The sequence below is a fragment of the Leopardus geoffroyi genome, chromosome B1 (genome assembly GCF_018350155.1).
Source record: "Leopardus geoffroyi isolate Oge1 chromosome B1, O.geoffroyi_Oge1_pat1.0, whole genome shotgun sequence".
Taxonomy (NCBI): domain Eukaryota; kingdom Metazoa; phylum Chordata; class Mammalia; order Carnivora; family Felidae; genus Leopardus; species Leopardus geoffroyi.
Window position 1 is genome coordinate 168,527,549 of NC_059327.1, and position 19,141 is coordinate 168,546,689.

At 37.0% G+C, this 19,141-nt stretch overlaps 1 protein-coding gene across 1 annotated transcript in view; it reads left to right on the top strand.

The window, feature by feature from the left end:
• Positions 1-16,212, top strand: part of KCTD8 (potassium channel tetramerization domain containing 8) — a 253,418-nt gene extending 237,206 nt beyond the window's left edge. The window contains exon 2 of the mRNA XM_045474197.1: positions 14,828-16,212. Within this exon, the coding sequence (XP_045330153.1) occupies positions 14,828-15,288 (461 nt within the window). The 3' untranslated portion in view covers positions 15,289-16,212. The remainder of the gene's footprint in view (positions 1-14,827) is intronic.
• The last annotated feature ends 2,929 nt before the right edge of the window (positions 16,213-19,141 follow it).

The window sequence follows — 19,141 nt, forward strand, 5'->3', positions numbered from 1 at the left end:
CCTAATAGTACAAATATAATTCTGATATTTTGGAAATTATAGTATCTGACAGGTCATGAGTCTTAAGATAATTCCCTCATCCTCTCTGGTTTTTCTCTGCTATAATTCTACATCTGCTTATCTAATTTCCTGATTATTTTCACCCTGTAAATTTTATAGTGGGATTCAAAACTTTTTTTTTTTTTTGAGAGAGAGAGAGAGAGAGAAAGAGCATGCACATACGTGAGTGAATGGGGGAGGGACAAAGAGAGAGCAACAGATTGAGAGAGAGAGAGAGAGAGAGAGAATCCCAAGCGTGGCTCAAATTCACAACTGTGAGATCATGACCTGAGCTAAAATCAAGAGTCAGACACTCAAACAACTGAGCCACCCAGGCACCCCTCATATCTTACTTATATATTTTTTTCCTTAAACTCTATTTCATTTTTGACCTGTGTTTATTTAATTAACGTAAAAGAACCTTTTTTTTGAAATTGGCCTAAATTTGCAAAATTATGCTTTTCTGAGGATATTGCAACATAAACATTTGTTTTAAGTGTGGGGAAATCTTAAATTTGATAAATAGCGATTGCCTGGTTAAAGGGCTTTGGCCCCAGTAATGGTGACAAAGAAAGGGGTTAGAAAGCATGGTCTTCATTTTCATCTGTTTAGACTTTTTAATTTATTTCTTATTAAAATAGCCAGGTATGATAGAAAAAATAGTATACTGTAGATGATCTAAAGAAATTCTAACACTTAGGTAAAGTTAAGCACTTTTATTCTCAGATTTTTATAGCTGTGCATCACGATTTAATCTTATCAGATTACTTAAAGCTCCTGAGTAATTGTAGCTCTAGTTTACAGTTTTAGAAAAGCTGATTTAAACAGCATTTTCAGGTTTTTGAAGCAGTGTATCTCAGAGCTTAACTCAGCATAAGCTCTGAAGTCTGGCAGGTGAACCTCTGAATCCTGTCTCTGCCACTCCTAAATGTGACCCATCAAGTCACATAACTTCTCTAAGCCTTGGTTTTCTCGTGAGTAAAAAAGGCATGATAGGCCCTTACTTTATAAAGTTATTGTGAGATGTAAATGAGATGCCATGTATAAGCATTTAGCATGGTGCCTGGCCCATAGTAAGTGTTCAATAAAAGTTCGATATTACTATAGTGTTGTACTCACTTGGGAAAATATGAACTAAGAGAAACGGTCCTGGTTGCATTATTTTGTTTTCCTCAGCTCATTATCTCCTTTAACTACTGGCTACACAGAAAAAGATGGCATACAGTGATGGCGTGAAACACTTATTTCACTATAATACATCTTGCTCTCTGCATTTGACCATACTTCCGTAATGAAGTATATATTGGCTTGTGGGTCTGTGTGTATCTTTGTGTTACACACTTATTTACTTCTTGAGACAGATCTTTTCTCCCAGGACACAGGAATCGATGAGGAACTTAGTATAGGACAATGGTAGTATTTTATCCACACTAGTCGCAGGTTCTAAGGCAGGGATGGGAGCCCATGGCCCTGTTAAGTAAAATAAAAGTATATCCCTGAGATTCCTTAAATAGTGTATATTCCTATTATAATGATATGCTCATAAATGCATACTGATTTTATAGTTTCTATAAATTTCTCCCGATTTTCTGATCAGTAACATAAAGTGTATATTAAAATTTTAACTTTATGCATTTACTATTAAGTTTTAGAGTTCTCCAATGACAATACAAAGAACATATAACTCACCTTGCTTAAGCAAAGAGGCTTCAGTTAACACTTCAAAGTTATGTGCATCTAATCAAATATCTAAACAGGTGTATTAAAATGATTTTTCTGATAAGATTAATATTTTATTTGGTCTGAAATCCTTGTCTGACAGGTGGAGCTGGCCACCTATTAGAGGGATTATGGAGTCAGACACCCAAACTCTGTTAAAACTTGCTTTCTGCTCCTATTCTCATCTGGTATAATTGGGGCTGGGAGACTTAGTCATTGGCAGTCATATCTGAGAGCTTTTTTGGCCAGATACGTAAAAGCCTTCTCTTTCTCTCCCCTCATCAGTGGTTTATTGTTCTAGGGATTTCCTGTTATTAATCTACCCAGACTACTTGCCTCCCAGCCCTCATCCCTGACTTAGATTATGGACATCGTTGGTAAGGCATTATGATTGGCTGAGTCTACCTTATAAACCCATGCCTACAGCCTGGGGCTTGGGGTCTGTTATATAAGATAGATAGGATCACCAAATGTATTCTCAGACACACATACACACACAGCCAAAAAAGACTTTACTCAATTTAGGGTACTTGGGTTGAGCATCAGACTCTTGATTTCAGCTCAGGTCATGATCCTAGGGTCATGGAATCGAATCCCAAATCAAGTTGAGTGTGGAGCCTTCTTAAAACTCTCTCTCTCTCTCCCCCTCTCTGTCTAAAATAAAAAAAAAAAATACTCCATTTATTTAAGTATGGTATAAAATAGAAATCAACCTACAATTTACAGATATGAAGAATTGAAGACAAGAATACATGTAATAGGATGATATCAATATCTCCAACTTGGCTTAAATAGAGAATGGAAGCAATAGAAGAATGAGTTTGAGAGTTTAAGTTAAGAACACACCATAGAGAGTCTTATTCATGGGGCTAGGAGATTTGGATTGTTGTGGAAAACCTTTGATATTCTCTGAGAACAAATACTGTAATAAAAGCTATGTTTCAGTGCTTATGTAGCTGGGATTTTAATATGGATTGTAGGAGGTTAATATTAAAGATGAAAAGAGCTCTAGAATGCCATTTCAGTAGATTCAGGAAGAGGTTAGAAGGTGATTACAATAGACTCAATACGAGTTAATGAGGATCACAACTGTGGGGAGGAGACTGAAATGAGGGAATGACTGTGACATTATCAAAGTATGCGCGACAGGATTAGGTGGCTGTTACATGAGCAGGAAATCAATAGGGGGGTAGGGATAGAAATAATGCAGAAGACTCTAAAAGCTGACTGATTACAAAGATTGTGCTGCTTTTATAAAAAAGAAAAATAGAAAGCATAAGAGGAGGAACTCGTTTACAGGGAAAAGAATATTGAGTTCATTTTTTTGCATGTGGTATTTGAAGCTTAGGAAATGTCCCAAAGGCAGTCAACTCATGGTGCTAGAACTTCACGGAATGATCAGGTGCTAGACATGTATGTGGAAAGACAGTTCTCTGGTTATGTAGATATACCATGTGTATATATGTGTGTAATATGATGTGTGTATATAATACATGACATATTTATATATACCGTGTGTGTGTACATATATATATATATATATATATGTGTGTGTGTGTGTGTGTGTGTAATATGTGCATGAGGATAGGTGAGTGTGAGTATATGTGTGTGTAGAGAGAGAAAAAGGGTATTTTGTGGGAACATTACTTTGTAGGGTATATTGGGATGTGACATTAGGAGACTATAAACCTCACTATTGCAAATAATGGTTAATTCATATAATTGGAGAAAACAGACTAGAGTGATAACAGTTTTTCTAAAATCTTATGGGCTATTAGTTGAAAGAGAAATAAGATGACAATCTGGCAGGACTGCAAGAGATTGTATTTTATTTTATTTTATTTTATTTTATTTTATTAATGTTTATTTATTTTTGAGAAAGAAAGAGAGCATGAGCAGGGGATGGGTAGAGAGAGAGGGAGAGAGAGAATCCCAAGCAGGTGCCATGCTGTCAGCAAAGAGCCTAATGTAGGGCTCAAACCCATGAACTGTGAGATCAGGACCTAAGCTGAAATCAAGAGTCAGACAGTTAACCAGCTGAGCCACCCAGATGCCCCAAGAGATTGGTTTTTAATAGAGAAACTTAGATCCTGTAATGCAAATCAAATAACATCCAGTTGTTAAGGATAATATTTTCACTTAAATAAATGTCATAACTTAACATCCACTGGGGGCCAGACATCAGACTAAATAGACTTGTATTAGTTTCCAGTGGCTGCTATAACAAATTACCACATCCTTTGTGGCCTAAAACAACAGAAACTTACCGTCTCACAGTTCTAGAGGCCTGAAGTCCAAAATCACTCTGACTGGGCTGAAACCAAGGTGTCAGCAGGAACACCCTGCCTCCAGATGTTCTAGGGGAACCTCTGTTGCTTGCCTCTTCCAGCATCTTTCTGGTGGCTGCTGGCACTCCTTGATTTAATACCGCATCATTTCAATCTCTGACTTGATGGTCACACTGATGCCCCTTTCTCCATGTGTACTAAATGTCCTTCCACCTCCTCCTTGTAAGAATACCTGTAAGGGACTTAAGATCTAATTGGATAATACAGAATAATTTCACCATCTCAATATCTTAATGACATCTGTAAAGACTTTGTCATACAAAGTGACATCTACAGGTTTCAGATATTTGGAACTGATACATTTTGGGGGGCTGCTTTTTAGCCTAGTCTAAGGCTGTTCCTCACGTACATCTTGACTTAAAGCAACTCTAGGAGGGAGGCACCATATTTTTTAATTTATTAAAATTAAAGGCACCATATATTTTAAGTGTATTTATTTATTTTGAGAGAGAGATAAGGGAGAAGCAAAGAAAGAGGGAGAGAGAGGGAATTCCAAGTAGGTTCTGCACTGTCGGCACAGAGCCCAACGCAGGGCTCGAACTCACGACTGTGAGATCATGTCCTGAGCCGAAACCAAGAGCCAGAAGCTGAACCGACTGAGCCACCCAGGCACCCTGAGGCACCATATTTTTAATCCCTCTTAAGCAGGATACGAAAATGACCTTGGAGATGCCCATAGCTACATATAGCTAGTAGGTGTCAGAACTTCACTTGAAACACAGTTTTGCTATTTCCAAAGGTGGAGCTTTTTTTTTCCTTTTTTTTTTTTCTTTTACTGTCACACAACTTCACATTAAACTCTGCTCTGAGCTTATATGCTTCCATTTTCCTTTCACTGTAGTGCTTTTGCACGAAGCTGCCTCCATAATAGGCACACTTTTATGAATCTCCAAGTGAAAAGAGGTGGCACTCACATTAAATAGTATGGCAGCTACAAAATGTTACATCTCACTGACCATTGTTAGAAATACTTGAAAGTACTTACTGGCAGGCAGACACTCAAGATCTGAAGAGATCTGACAAATAAAAATCCCTCAACTGTGACTTTCTGTCTGCAATTGCTACTGCTTCTAGAATCCAAGAGTATTACCCTTTTTTTTTTTTTTTTTTTTTGCCCCGTCACAACCTCTTCTTTCCCTGTTGTTGTCAAGAGTTTTTTTCTCAAGCCTGAGGCAGCTATTTAGTATTTATAATAGGCAATGATAATTTACAGCCAGCATGGTTTTATGTTCACATAAATGTGTTACACACAGCACATCGTAAGTGTACCCCCAGCCTATATTTACAGAGCGCCTTTCTTTCCCCTCCCAGGGCCATCAGATACGTTGTAGATACAACCTCTCATTAATCCTTGCCAAGCACTGTGTAGGTGTTATGATCCACAGTTTATGGATGTGGAATAAGCAAGAGTAGGCTTGTGTTCACAAATGTGAAAAATAGATAAATTATCCCTCTTATACAGAATGTGACTGTGCAAAGGGAGGTCATTAGAAGGTGACCACCTAGGCAGGTGGAAAAACACTCTGATAATATCAATTAATAAGGATTGACATATTTGGAAGTGGGAACCTGGAAATAGACAGGTTCTTAATGACAGGGTCCAAGATAAGTGTGAGCATCTTAATGGAGGGTTTTTTGGGTGGGGGTGGAATTTAAGAGGAATTTATTTATTTATTTAAACACAAAAATAATGAATGTGCCACAGAATTCTAGCTCCCATGAGTGAAATGTGGAGGGATGTTTTAAATGTAGACCTCTTACAAGGTGTCTGTAACCATTTCGCATGTGATAGAGCTTCCAAAGGGGCAAGTGAATATTTAGATGCAAGAATCCAGTGCAATCACATAAGTGATGTGGAATTCTTCTGCAGAGAAAAGGAGATAGATTTTCCTCATTATTTATGGTTCCCAAATTATTTCCTTTTAATAATCTCAAAGAAATAATATAGGAACCTTCCCAAAGGAAGATTTTTGAGTAATTAGAGAGACTATAAGGTCCATCTTATAAATCACTGCCAAAGGCTCATCTCCTTTGTTTTTTGCTTGTTTTTGTTACACCTGGTAAGCTTAGTTATACTTGGGTTTATCTTTTTTAGTTAAAAGAAAACAGAAAAAAAAGAAGCTCTTGGGGAATAAAATAAGTCCCTGTGTGTTTAGACATTCTTTTGTAGGTAATACTAATTTCATTTAACTGAATTCTATAAAGAGTTACTGAATTGGTATGAGCCCAGTCATGGGGTGGTTCTTCAAGAATTTCTGTTACTAATGTAACAGAAATACACTATAGTGTATTCTGTACACTATAGTGACAAATGTAGTTTGTATGTGTGTATTTGTGTGTGTGTGTGTGTATGTGTGTGTGCATGTGTTGTGGGGCAGAACACAGGGATGAAAGTTAAAATTAGCATAGAAGGATTATTATTTAAGACAAAATAGGCTCAGTACTTTGAGATAGATTCAAACAAACTGCTCAGGGTCATTAAGAGAGCAAGAGATTATATCCAAATGTGAGAATGGAAGGTTTTATGCTGAAAACACCATTTGGAGCAGGTCCTGAAAGGTATGGAGCAAGGAAGGAATACAGTCCAGTCGAGGGGGGGAGGAAAACCGACATGAATCGAGCAAGGCGTTTACCAGAAACAACAAGTATATTTTGGCTACTATATGGGGAGCACTACAAGGTGGGCGGGGATAATCACGTGGGTCACACTGAGGACAATCCTCAATGTCAGACTGTGGTATTCAAGTTTCGTTCTGTCTGCAGAATGAGCATTTAGAAGGTTTTGTACAAGTGAGATACTTGATGAAATTAGACTTCAGGAATATTTATTCAGCAATGGTGCAAAAAGGGTTTGAAGTGGGACCAAAGTGACATCAGAGAACTGGTTAAGAGACACAGTAAGAAGTGATGAGAAACTTGTTATAAGTTGTGGAAATGGGAGCAGAAAGGAAGGAATTGATTCAGGAGCCACTGTAAGGGTAGAATTAACAGGACCTGGAAGTAATGGGAAATAAAACATGAATCCATTGGGTAGCCAAAGGTGACCTGGGGTGTCACCTACAGAAATAACTAATAGGAGGACGCAGATGCGTAAAATGGAAGGCAATAAGACCACTTTTGAAAACCTCCTCAAGTATATGTTCAATTAAACATATATTTTCTCCCACTTTTTTTTCCTAATGCTACATTACATTTACTTACTTTATTGGCACATTAGGTGCCATGACAAAACAAATCAGTTCCTGAACTGAGTGATATAAGGAAACAGAAGATACAGTCCCTGCCCTCATGGAAACTATAACCATTTTGAGGAAGAGAGGACACCATTGGGATAGATATTTGTATGGGGTTGATGGGAGCTTTCTTAACACTTGATGGTCATCTTGGTGAACATTTAGGAACCTAAAAGAAACTGAATGCTCAATTGGTAACGAATGGTAGAAACTGTAGAAATTCAGGGAGGTGAAGATCAGTTTATTAATTTGCTCAAGCAATTACTCTGATTGAGGCTTCATAATAGGCTAGAGAGGTAGTTTCTACCTTTAAGGCGTTTACAATTTAGGGCTGGGAGACATACTGTAAATAAATAAGTACAGTAAAAAGTTAACAGGTACAGGATGGATCAGAAGAATGGACTAGTGACTAATCACGTCAAGATGTAAAAAGGAATAATGCAGTGTGTTTATCTTTTCACACACAGTGGACAGTAGAGTAGAGATAGTAGAGACTATAGACAGTAGAGACTATAGAAAACATAAAGAAGAGTTTAATTTTTCTCAGGTAGAAACTAATTTTTATTTTTTCAAATAGCCCTTTACTCTAAGATGAACCCATCTCCTATGTGAACTCTAAATTTCAATGAAGTGTGAGAATTTAACCGATGAATGAAAACTAATGCCCACTCCTTAGATCACTCCAATCACAATTTAATGCTACTCCCTCCTCCTGTCCTAGTCAAACTTCAGATACAGCTGCATTACTGTCACCCTAAGCCTGACCTGTGTGTGTGTGTGTGTGTGTGTGTGTGTGTGTCCTTCCTTTTGTAACTAACACTATGCCTGGTACACGGTAGGTGTTCAACAAATGTTTAGCAAATCAAAATGGAGTTTTTTCCCCTTTTGGTTCAACCGCTTAATACTTAGAGACATGTGGTGCTAATATTTAAGATGGATTGTTTCATTCTGTTCAAGTGCCACATAACCATTCGCACACCATTGGATTTAGTACTACTAAAGGGTAATTTCCCTTCTGGGAATTGTGCCTGTTGCAGATATAATTTACATATTCTGTCTTTTTTATCATCACTAGGCAGGTAAAGAGATTAAAATAAAAGGTTTTTTCAAGTGTGCAGTTGTACACATAGACTGCCTTTGGAAATGCCTGTGTATTCCAAGAAAAAATATGGAATCCCTCTTACTGAACATGCCCATGCCCAGAACTACCCAGAAATCACTTGTCTTTTTTGAAGATGAAAATATTAACATTTAATTTCTGTGCTACACTAGCCACCCAAATGACTTAGACAAGCTGTAATTTCCGCCCTTTCGTATCAGTGCAATAAAATTCAATGGAATTAATTGAAAGCCCTGTTTCGCCCTATGTTACAATTTTGGCCCATTGTGATACTTTCAATTTATTTTATTTTGTTTAATGTGATGTTTTTACTACTGCCTTTAATTCACACATCTTAATAACTTAAAAGAGAGCTTTTGTGCTTTATTTTCTCAAATAAATTCCTTTTCGGGCATGAAAATTTAATACTTCATAGCCTCTCAGACCTATTGTGGAGAACGTCACAGCGGATTGCTTCAACATGCAGTATCTCCTTTCTGATTATAGCCCTGTGACTAGGTATTACTATATTCTTATTTCATTTTTATCAGACACAAAACTGAGGCCTAAAGAAGCTGGAAGACACCTGCACTTTACGTGTTCGTAGGTAGCCTGTGTAAAGCCAGAATTCGAGTGGAAGTATGTGGGTTCTTCTGTTAGCCCTCTCAATATTCAGATAAACAAATAGACCATGCTATGGACAAATAGCATGGGTTGTGTTTGCTAGTCGTAGTAATTAACAATTTTGGGCATTTATACATGCCAGGCCCCTCCTAAATGCTTTACATGTGTTAGCTCATTTAATCCTTGCCACATCTCCGAGAAGTTTAAATGTAAGGAAGCAGAGGCCCAAAGAAACTCACCCAAGGAAGTCACACCTGGTAAGTCGTTGAACTAGGATGTGAGCCCCGCCAGTCTGCACTGTGTTGCTTTACATGTTATTCTCACTGCTGTGTTTCCACGACAGGAACAGAGTTAATGAAACAAACAAACAGCAACAACAACAAAACACTGATAACGTCTTCTAAACTACACTTCCTATCAGTAAACTTAGAGAAAGTTATCCTTGAACTCTGTACTGCTGTGAAGTGCTTTAGGGGAAATTGAATTTGTTTCCACATTTTAAGAAGTAATTTTTATTAATGGTAACTCTTTAGTGTTTGTTATATATTAAAATCTGATTAGAATTTTATTGCCTGGAAAATCCCTTCCTATTCATTATATAATTTAGAATTACTGAAATTTATACCATAAAGGATCTTAGGGACAAACCCCAACATTTTAACCAAAAAAAAAATCAAATTTTAGAGTGGTTACATGATGGGCACAAAATACTTTCTTAGAGTGGCTTAGCCAAGCTCAAACACAGACCTTCTGGGCCTTTCCCACATTGAAGAAAAATGTGAGTATAATAAATGAAGATAATGTGTGCGTATGTGTGTGCATGTTGTACACTAACTGTTCCTTAAAAAATAAGGAAAAAATGAAAAATAATAATTGTGGAGAGGCATGCATGACCTAGTTAGCTGACCTGCAGGTCTCCTAGGTAAGTCTGTCATTACCACTGAAAGATGATCAACTCCTAGATGAAAATCCTAATCTATTTAATGTGAAATAGCCAAATGAAAAGATTTATCCAAATACTTTTTGGAAAGTTTCTAGGTATACATATGTAATGTATACTTATGAATAATTAACTCCTTTTAAATATTAAATCCTCAATAAGTAAAAGATTGGCTTATTCATTGATTTGTTGCTTATTCTAATAATTACTGGTGAACTTATTTATGTGATGGGAGAAAGCCCACCAAATCATGCTTCATTTTCTTTTCTTAAACTAAATCCAATGCGTGCTTTAAGTCAGGACCAAAATGCTTTTAAGAAGGTCATTTAGGTATATGTTTTATTTTATTACTAGTTGAAGAGACACAGAGAAGTTTCTGAGACATATGCTGTTCCCATATATGCAGGACTTAGTGCTATTTAAATTACTTTTCATCTTGTATTTAAAGTATTTCATGTGGCTTTGGATCATTGAATGGAATGATATAAAATAAAAGTTTTAAATTATTCCTGGAAGTCTACAATTAGCAGGCATTCCCAAAAAAAAACTAAGAAACTTGGGGCACTTGGGTGGCTCAGTCGGCTGAGCGTCCAACTTCAGCTCAGGTCATGAACTCACAGTCCATGAGTTCAAGCCCCGTGTCAGGCTCTGTGCTGATAGCTCAGAGCCTGGAGCCTGCTTCAGATTCTGTGTCTCCCTCTCTCTCTGCCCCTCCCCCATTTGTGCTCTTTATATCAAAAATAAGCAAACATTAAAAAGAAGAAAACTAAGCAACTAAAGTAAATCATTATTTCCTCTTAATTTATTTAAATTTTCTTAAATTTCATGTCATAAAAAGCCCATAAATCATTGTTATTTTATCTTAGCCCCAATTTGAATCCACTAAGTTATCAGTAATTACTTAAAGTATGCTTAATCAAATAGCAATAATAATACATAATATGTTATGCATTATCAAAAACTCTGACATCAATTAAAAGGAGTCTATTTGTTACTCGCATTGATTAGACAGAGAACTGTCATAGTCTTCTGTACATTCAAAAGTGTGGACAAAGTAAAGTTAAGCACTTTTCTTTAAGTCATAATATAAACATCTGAGCCACTTTGGTCTGCTGATGTGAGCCCACATTACCTAAAGATAGCTTATGAAATGGAAGGAATGAAAAACACAAGTGTATATTTGTTTCTGGTTAATATCTGTACCTTTTCTAAGTTCTTAAAAAAAAAAAAAAAAAGAAGCTCCTAAGATAAATTCAGGTTCCCACTTCCTTCTTTTCAGAGTTTAAAATCTATAGTGGGAGATACTCTAAAGTGTCCATGCATTTCAAACACTTAATGTTATAAAATATCATAAAATAGACTACGAACTTCACCAGAGCACCTACTATGAACTTCCTCTAGATCCAAACACAGTGCCTGGAATATAATGGTAACTCAGTACAACTCCATTGGCCAAACTGATTAATGCCTTCTTTAAAGAAGTCTTCCTGGATGTTCTGTCTTATACTACAAGAGCAATTCATTTGCAACATACATACATATATTGCATCTGCTGTATTGTAGGGTTTCTATATGTGTCTGTGTGTTTATTGGAAAGACAGGGAGGAAGCTTATTTCCATGAATAAATTGTAATGCCATTAGGCATAATCATTGTTTGTAATTTAGTTAGCTAACACTTGGACTTTATGTAACTCCGTACCCTCCCTAGCATATGTCTTTCAGCATCTTCCTTCCAGTGAATCAAAATGGAATGAAGCATTTGCTCTGGTGGTACCTACTACCCTTTCTCTGTCCTGTTTTCCACTCTGATGTTATTACTTTTCTGCTTTGGTGTCTTTATCAAATGGTCTATTCCCCTGCCTCTTAACAGAAAATGATTTCTCATCATTCAATTATCCTTAGATATAAATTGGTTTTCCCGGGCATTTGCAGTTAATCCTTTAGTCATTATTGGGAATGAAATCATAGATTCTTCTGTAGGGATTTCAGGTTGAAGTAATGAAGGAGATTGACAGGAAGGGTAAAGAGCATTTATTTATATCCTATTTTGGAGTGGCCTAGTGGGCATCATGCTAGTTTGAGGTCACACTCACCCATAAAGATAATTATATAAATAGACTCTGCACCTCCTCCACCACCCAGAGCTCCTTCAGCAAACTCAAAATCTCCTGAGATGGCCTGGAAATCAATGATACACTCTCGTTGTTGAGATTTATTGCACTACACCCTTTTGTAGGGTATTTCAATTAATCTCAAAATAACCCTATGAGGAAAGTACTACTACCCCATTTTACAGATAAGAAAATTGAGGCTTAGCAGAGCTATGCATCTTGTTCAAGGCCACAGGACTATTTTCCAGAGAACTAGAATTTGATTCCAGGTCACTAGGACTTTAAACCCATATCCTTTTCAGTATTATTGCCACTAAAATCTGATGTCACTAAAATACTGATCCTATAAATAATGCTGGAAAAGATGGTTAGTTCCGGTGTGGGTCTAATAGTCAGGGTCCCAGAAGAAAGAGAAGGGATATCGTATTGGGCAATTTTAGGAACGTTAATTACTGACAGTTTACAACAGAGTGGCAATACCCTCATGTCGATTACAGTGGACATGGTTAACGCTTGTCGACCTGAAGATGTGAACCTCTGTTTAATAGAATATGGAAATAGGAGTGGCAGAGGGAGGGAGAGAGGGGGAACGTGGAGAGAGTTGCTAGACAGGGCTATGCCTCCTAGTCCGGGAAAGCAGCCAGGTCAGAGAAATCTTGGGGGTGGGATGGGGTGAGGGCATGGTCTTGCCAGTCTTTGTCACTGGCTGAATTCGACTGAACGCCAGAAGGCAAGGGAGTCTGAGGACATAGTTTGTGCCCATCAGCCACTAAGGACAGAGGAGTGTTCAGAATGAACCTGAATAAGGCAACAAGGAATGCTACAAGTGTATCTTCTCTGTCCCCATCCCTCAGATCCACTCCCATTCTCTCTTAGCATAAAAGAAAATGACAGAGGCTTAAAAAAAACTGCTTGTTTTTGTGTTCTTTAATTCATGGTTGCAACGTTCTTGAAATGTATTAGTATGCTTTCTTAGTAAGCCTTCACGAGCATCAGCATTTCTTATACTTTTGCTGTATTGCAAACGAAGTGTGAAATATTAGTTAAGACCTTCCCTCAAATAGGTACATATTCTTTAAGGGTTTCTGTTTGTTTGCTTTTGGTTATGTCAATTGAGATATAGTTTACCTACCAAAAGACACCCATTTTAGTTATATAATTCTATCAGCTTTCATAAATGCCTACAGTCCTGTAACACTACAATCAAGGTATAGAGTTTTTCCATCATTCCAAAAAGTTCTTAAGCATTTTAGATCTTTAATCCTACCCAACTCAAACCTCATCCACTCAAATGTTCAGTATCTCCTTTTGTTTCTTCTGATTTTAAATGGGAAAATTGGCAATGACACCCAATAGCATGTTGCCCATAGTACATGCTTTTATGAAGAGTATTGTTTTTCATTAAAGTTGGTTTGTTTCCTCACTTTTCTGAGTAGTATAAAGTATTCATACTGCTTATGAACTCATTTAATTATAGTAGAATGAGGAAAGATTCATAATTTTGGCTACAGGTTGAAATCACCTGGATCTATTAAATGGCCCGATGGCCATTAAACTAGGGTGCCATCTCATTAAACTAGGATGTCTGGGGTTGAGACCAAGGCATCAATAATCTAAGCTTTCCAGGTAATTCCATATGTGGCCCAGGTTGAGACCCTATGAATTAGACCAATCGTTCTCAACGCTGTAGAATCGTCTGGGCAGTTTTGCTTAAAAACACTGATGCCTTTCCCCACTCCCCATTCTGATTTATATAATGTGTTTACAAAAGTTGACTACAAGAGAAAAATAAGAGTTGAATAACCTAGTTTTCAGTGGTTGGGCTTTAGTTAATCAAGGTTTTATTATAGTTCTGGGTATCTGGTAGTGTTCAGTAAATGTTAAATGGAGGTCCTAATCTCACAGCAGAATCAAAAAGAATAAGATATGCTCCCACTTGAAAATAAACCGTTTGTGTGTTTGAAATAATTATCTTGGCAAACTATCACTTTCTGAAAATTGTCCTCCTAGGCAATTTACCTTAAATGATAAGCCTTGTATTTTAAGAAAATACTATATTTCTGCTGGATTTTTCACCATAATAATAGGCACCTATATATCTTACATCACTTTCATAACCCTCTTCAAGGAAATACTGGAAACAAGATTAAGAGACTGAGGATAAGATTTAAACCAGTCTCCCACTTGGAAACATAAACAGTGCTGTTGGACCTCTGGCCTCAAGAATACGGCTACTTTGTAAAATAGAGCAATGGTACTTTCTGCTTTTATAGTGGCAAAATATATACACAAAAGACTCCTAGCCCAATAATTAGAACCGAAATGAACAAAGTGTCTAATGAAACAGGTATGGGACTAACAAAATATTTACATATGATATCTGGTTGGATTTCAGGATCTAGTAACTACAATAACAAAAATCGTTTTAGTATAAAGTTATTGATGATCTATTCTGGCAGAAATACTCACTTAAGAAAACCTCCCACACTTGATTGTATAAATAATTAACCAGGATGCTGCATGTTTCAAGGTGCATTACTAGACCTAGGTGTTGTATTCAATCCCTCAAATATAAACGGATACAACATAGAACATTTTTTTAAGATAAATATTCTTGGTTTAAAATTTTAAAAATATAAAGCTTATTTAATTTAACCTTCCCGCTTCTTATTTAGTTGTTCTACTTTTTCTTTTTTCTTTTTTCTCATTTTAGGACCACCTCAGAAGATAGTGTCACCTAAACAAGAACATGAAGATAGGAAACATGACAAAGTCACAGATAAAGGCAGTGAAAGTGGGACTTCCTGTAATGAGCTCTCCACTTCCAGCTGTGACAGCCACTCAGAGGCGAGCACTCCCCAGGACAACCCACCCAATGCCCAGCAGGCGACAGCTCACCAGCCCAACACCTTAACATTGGATCGCCCTTCCAAAAAAGCACCTGTGCAATGGATGCCCCCACCCGACAAACGCAGAAACAGTGAACTCTTTCAGACACTCATCAGCAAGTCCCGGGAAACAAATCTGTCCAAAAAGAAAGTCTGTGAGAAGCTAAGTGTGGAAGAAGAAATGAAAAAGTGTATTCAGGATTTTAAAAAAATCCACATTCCAGATTATTTTCCAGAGCGCAAACGCCAGTGGCAATCTGAACTGTTGCAGAAGTACGGGTTATAGTAATAGTCACATTCCTGCAGTATTTCAATGACATTCCATGTTCACTACGGTGTCTCCACCTGACTATATCCTAACAACGGTCAGTGTGATTCTTGCTGCTCTTCCTTTTTGTGAACAGTGGATGTGGGACAGTATTTTCTTTCATTCTTTTTTGTTGTTGTTGTTGTTTTGAGAAGTATGATTTTGAAAAGAGAAGATAAATAAATAAATAAATAAATAAATAAATAAATAAATGTTTAACCAAAATGGCATATCGGACTCAAACCATTTGCAAGAATGAAAGTAAAATGTGCATGATCCAGAAGCTTAGAATCTTGATTTTTGAACTGTGGTCAACTGGATATGTTTGTCATTTTGTAACTCACCGAAAACAAATCATCATACCACTCCAACTAAAATGACAATATGGATGAAGCAACATCAAGTAAAATGTTAGATGATGGTTTTGGGACCCAAATCCAAAACTGTTTAAATGTTAATGCAATAAAACAAGTATTATTTTTGCATGAACACAATGTTACAAATAAATCACATGACATAGGGAAGATCTGTTTGTTGCTTGGAAAGAAAATTACAAAAAAAAAATAAAGTAAAAAAAAATGTTTCAGGCAAAGCCTATAAATGTAAACTGTCTAAGAGATCGATTTTATTTGTCTGGATCTGTGACTTTTTGTGTATGTGTATGGTGTTCTGTATGTTAAGATGGTGTAAATATGCCTTATGCTGTTGTGTTATGGCACTGACATTCATCTATTAATGCTAGTCATGATTATTTCTGTGAAATGAGTCCTTACATCAGGCTGTGAAAATTGGTATAATAATGCTCTGAAAGATACTATTATCATGTTAATCAAAATATTGAGGGAAATGGTAAAAAGCTTTATGTATTTATTAAAAAAAAGGAAATATATTGGAATTCCTTGATTTCTATTGACTCTTCTTTGAAAACACTCAATTGTCACATTGTCTTCAATATTCCTTTAAAATCTCAAGCTGGAGAATGATTCGTTCAACCATGATGTTGACAGGTTAGAGTTTTAACATAAATCAAAATGGAGTCCAATCCAGATAGCCCTGGAATTGATTAATAAACCCTTAGCCTGCAAGAGAAAAAGACTTCATCTAAGAATGCACTAAAATTTTATTTTAGCTGACAACCAGATTGAAAGCTTCCCCCAAAACAATTGGGAAGTTACCTCTTGCAAATTAAGAGACAGAAACGTTAATAGCAAGCTGAAAGGTCAGCCTGAATGACAAGTGATTTCTTTCTGATTGCATATGTGGAAATAAGCTTTCACAGTTTTTGCCTCACCATTTCTACGGAAAGAAATACATAGTATCATGGAATTTTACTAAAGAATAGGATGAGAGATGGTAAAAATATCTTCAAGAATTATAGAGCTCATCTCCTCTGTGGTTAGTTTATACAAGCTGAGCAGCACTCGTGGTATCATTTCTTTAGTATAATATAGGGAGATAAGCATTACTGACTTCAAATTCTTTTATCTGCATACATTTTTTAATATAGCCTTAGGTTTCACACTTACTATTAAATAAAATATCATCTACAGTGGACTATTGAAGAAAACCCAGATATATGATTGACCTTGAATTACCTATAAGACTTTAGGGAGTTACTGACCAATTCTGCATTTTATTTTGGGAAGGTTGGGAGTCCTGCCATGGCTTGATGTAACTGCAACATGCTGGTTAAATGAATAAGGCTTGGTGGTTAGGTTGCCACAGTTTAAAATTGTTTAAAGTTTATTTATTTTTGAGAGACTGAGAGAGTCAGAGCACAAGCAGGGGAAGGGCAGAGAGTGAGTCGCAGAATCCGAAGCAGGTTCCAGGCTCTGAGCTCTGAGCTGTCAGCACAGAGCCCGATGCCAGGCTCAGACCCACAACCCATGAGATCATGACCTCAGCCAAAGCAGATGCTCAACTGACTGAGCCACCCAGGTGCTCCTACACTGCCACAGTTTAAAAGTCCCTCCTCTTATGACCTGTGTGACCTCAGGGATAACGGGGATGATATCCTAGAGAAGACTTAACTGAGGTAATTGAAGAAAAGCATCACCACCACTCCTGGAGATCGAGGGAAAAGGAGAAGTGGTGGTCTTTCTAGAACCCAGGAACCAAGGCTATCAGATGGGGAATGTAGAATAGAGAGGAATAAGTTGTCCAGTAAGAACTGTAAGCCACTAAAGAATCACAGTCACTTCCCAATACCTCCCGAAACAAAAAGAGGGTGGGGGTGGGGGGGAATTATCCTGGCTTCCCACATTCCAATATCCCATCAATGTTCTCCATTGTTCCAATATAAGTGGAAACCAGTTGGCAAAGGAGCATAGGAAATGTAATTTATAAAGGTAATCATCTTGCTATACAAAGCCCAGCAATGGAGGGCAGGGAATAGAGCTGAAAAACACCTTACACCCTGCTCTATTTTTTCCAAACATAGAACTTAAAATAGAATTGCAATGACAAGAACTTAGTAAATGTAGACTATTTCAGATCTTCTTATCTCTATGTCACAAGAGAAGTGATGACAGTAGGAATGTCTATCCTTTTAGTCCTTAGTAAATCAGAACCCATTTCAATAATAGTGTATTGAACACTTGCCATACACCAAGTTGCTCAAAGGTTAGCAACACATTCAAGAAATATGAATTGCCAGCTATTACCTTTGGGAAGAAACTTAATGGTCTGATTCTCCCAAACCATTGTGTTTTCTCCAGAGGCTAGAATCTGACTAGCCCCAGTTGGGGTTATAAGGGTATCAAGGAAGGCGGTTAGAATGGGGACACTTCCTTAAAGAAAAGGAGAGTCCAGATTTAAAGATGAGTAGGGCTAAAATTGATGGGTAAATCTCCCTTAGCAAAGAATCAAGAGATAAAATCTGGAGAATCACCAAAAGCCCAAAGTGCTGGAAGCTGGTACTGAAGTTGAGTATTTATGGAGAATAAATGTATTTTGGAGCTCACACATATATTTTTTGAATATTTATGGAGTTCACATGGTATACCTTTCTTTGGTATAGACACTCAACTTGTGACCTGATATCTTATTGTTGTTATTTTAAACAGAAATATATTGAATACTAAAATGAGAAAAGGAAATGAAAATTAATTGTGAGATTTTCAATTTTGGAAAAATGGACTAGACACACTTTTCCCTATTCTGCCCACTAAGTACAACTAAAAATCCTAGACATTATATACAAACACACTTAAGAGGCTCTGAAAGGCTGAGAACAGAAGGAAGGCTAAGTAAGGATATTGCGACCCAAAGAACAACAGGGTAATGAGTTTCCTGGGTTTTCTTTTTGCATCATATATCCCAGTCTTGGAGCTGAAAAAGCACCTAGTGCCCCAGAAACAGTAACAGGTGCAGAAAACACACACACACACACACACACACACACACACACACACACACAATCCTGTTCTCTCTTCTAGCCACAGTGCTAGGAAAAGTACAGCTTAGCAACTTAGCAAAAGAGAAAACTTTTAGATAATAACTACTGCGCCTTTTCAGGTTGCAGATAAATTGACACAATTGCATTACACATCAATTTTAAGGCTTCCCACTTTTTAAAAGACTTGTTTAGAGTAGTTTTAGGTTCACAGCAAAATTGAAAAGGTACAGAGATTTCCCCCATACCACTACTCTCATACATTCCTAATCTCCTCCATTATCAACATCCTCCATCAGACTAGTACACCTGTTGCAACGAATGAACCTACATGGACACATCTGATCTTTTTCCTACATTGTTTTTCCCTTTCCAGATGTTGTACAGTCAGACTCGTACAGTACATAGACTTTTCAGATTAGCTTATTTAAGTTAGTA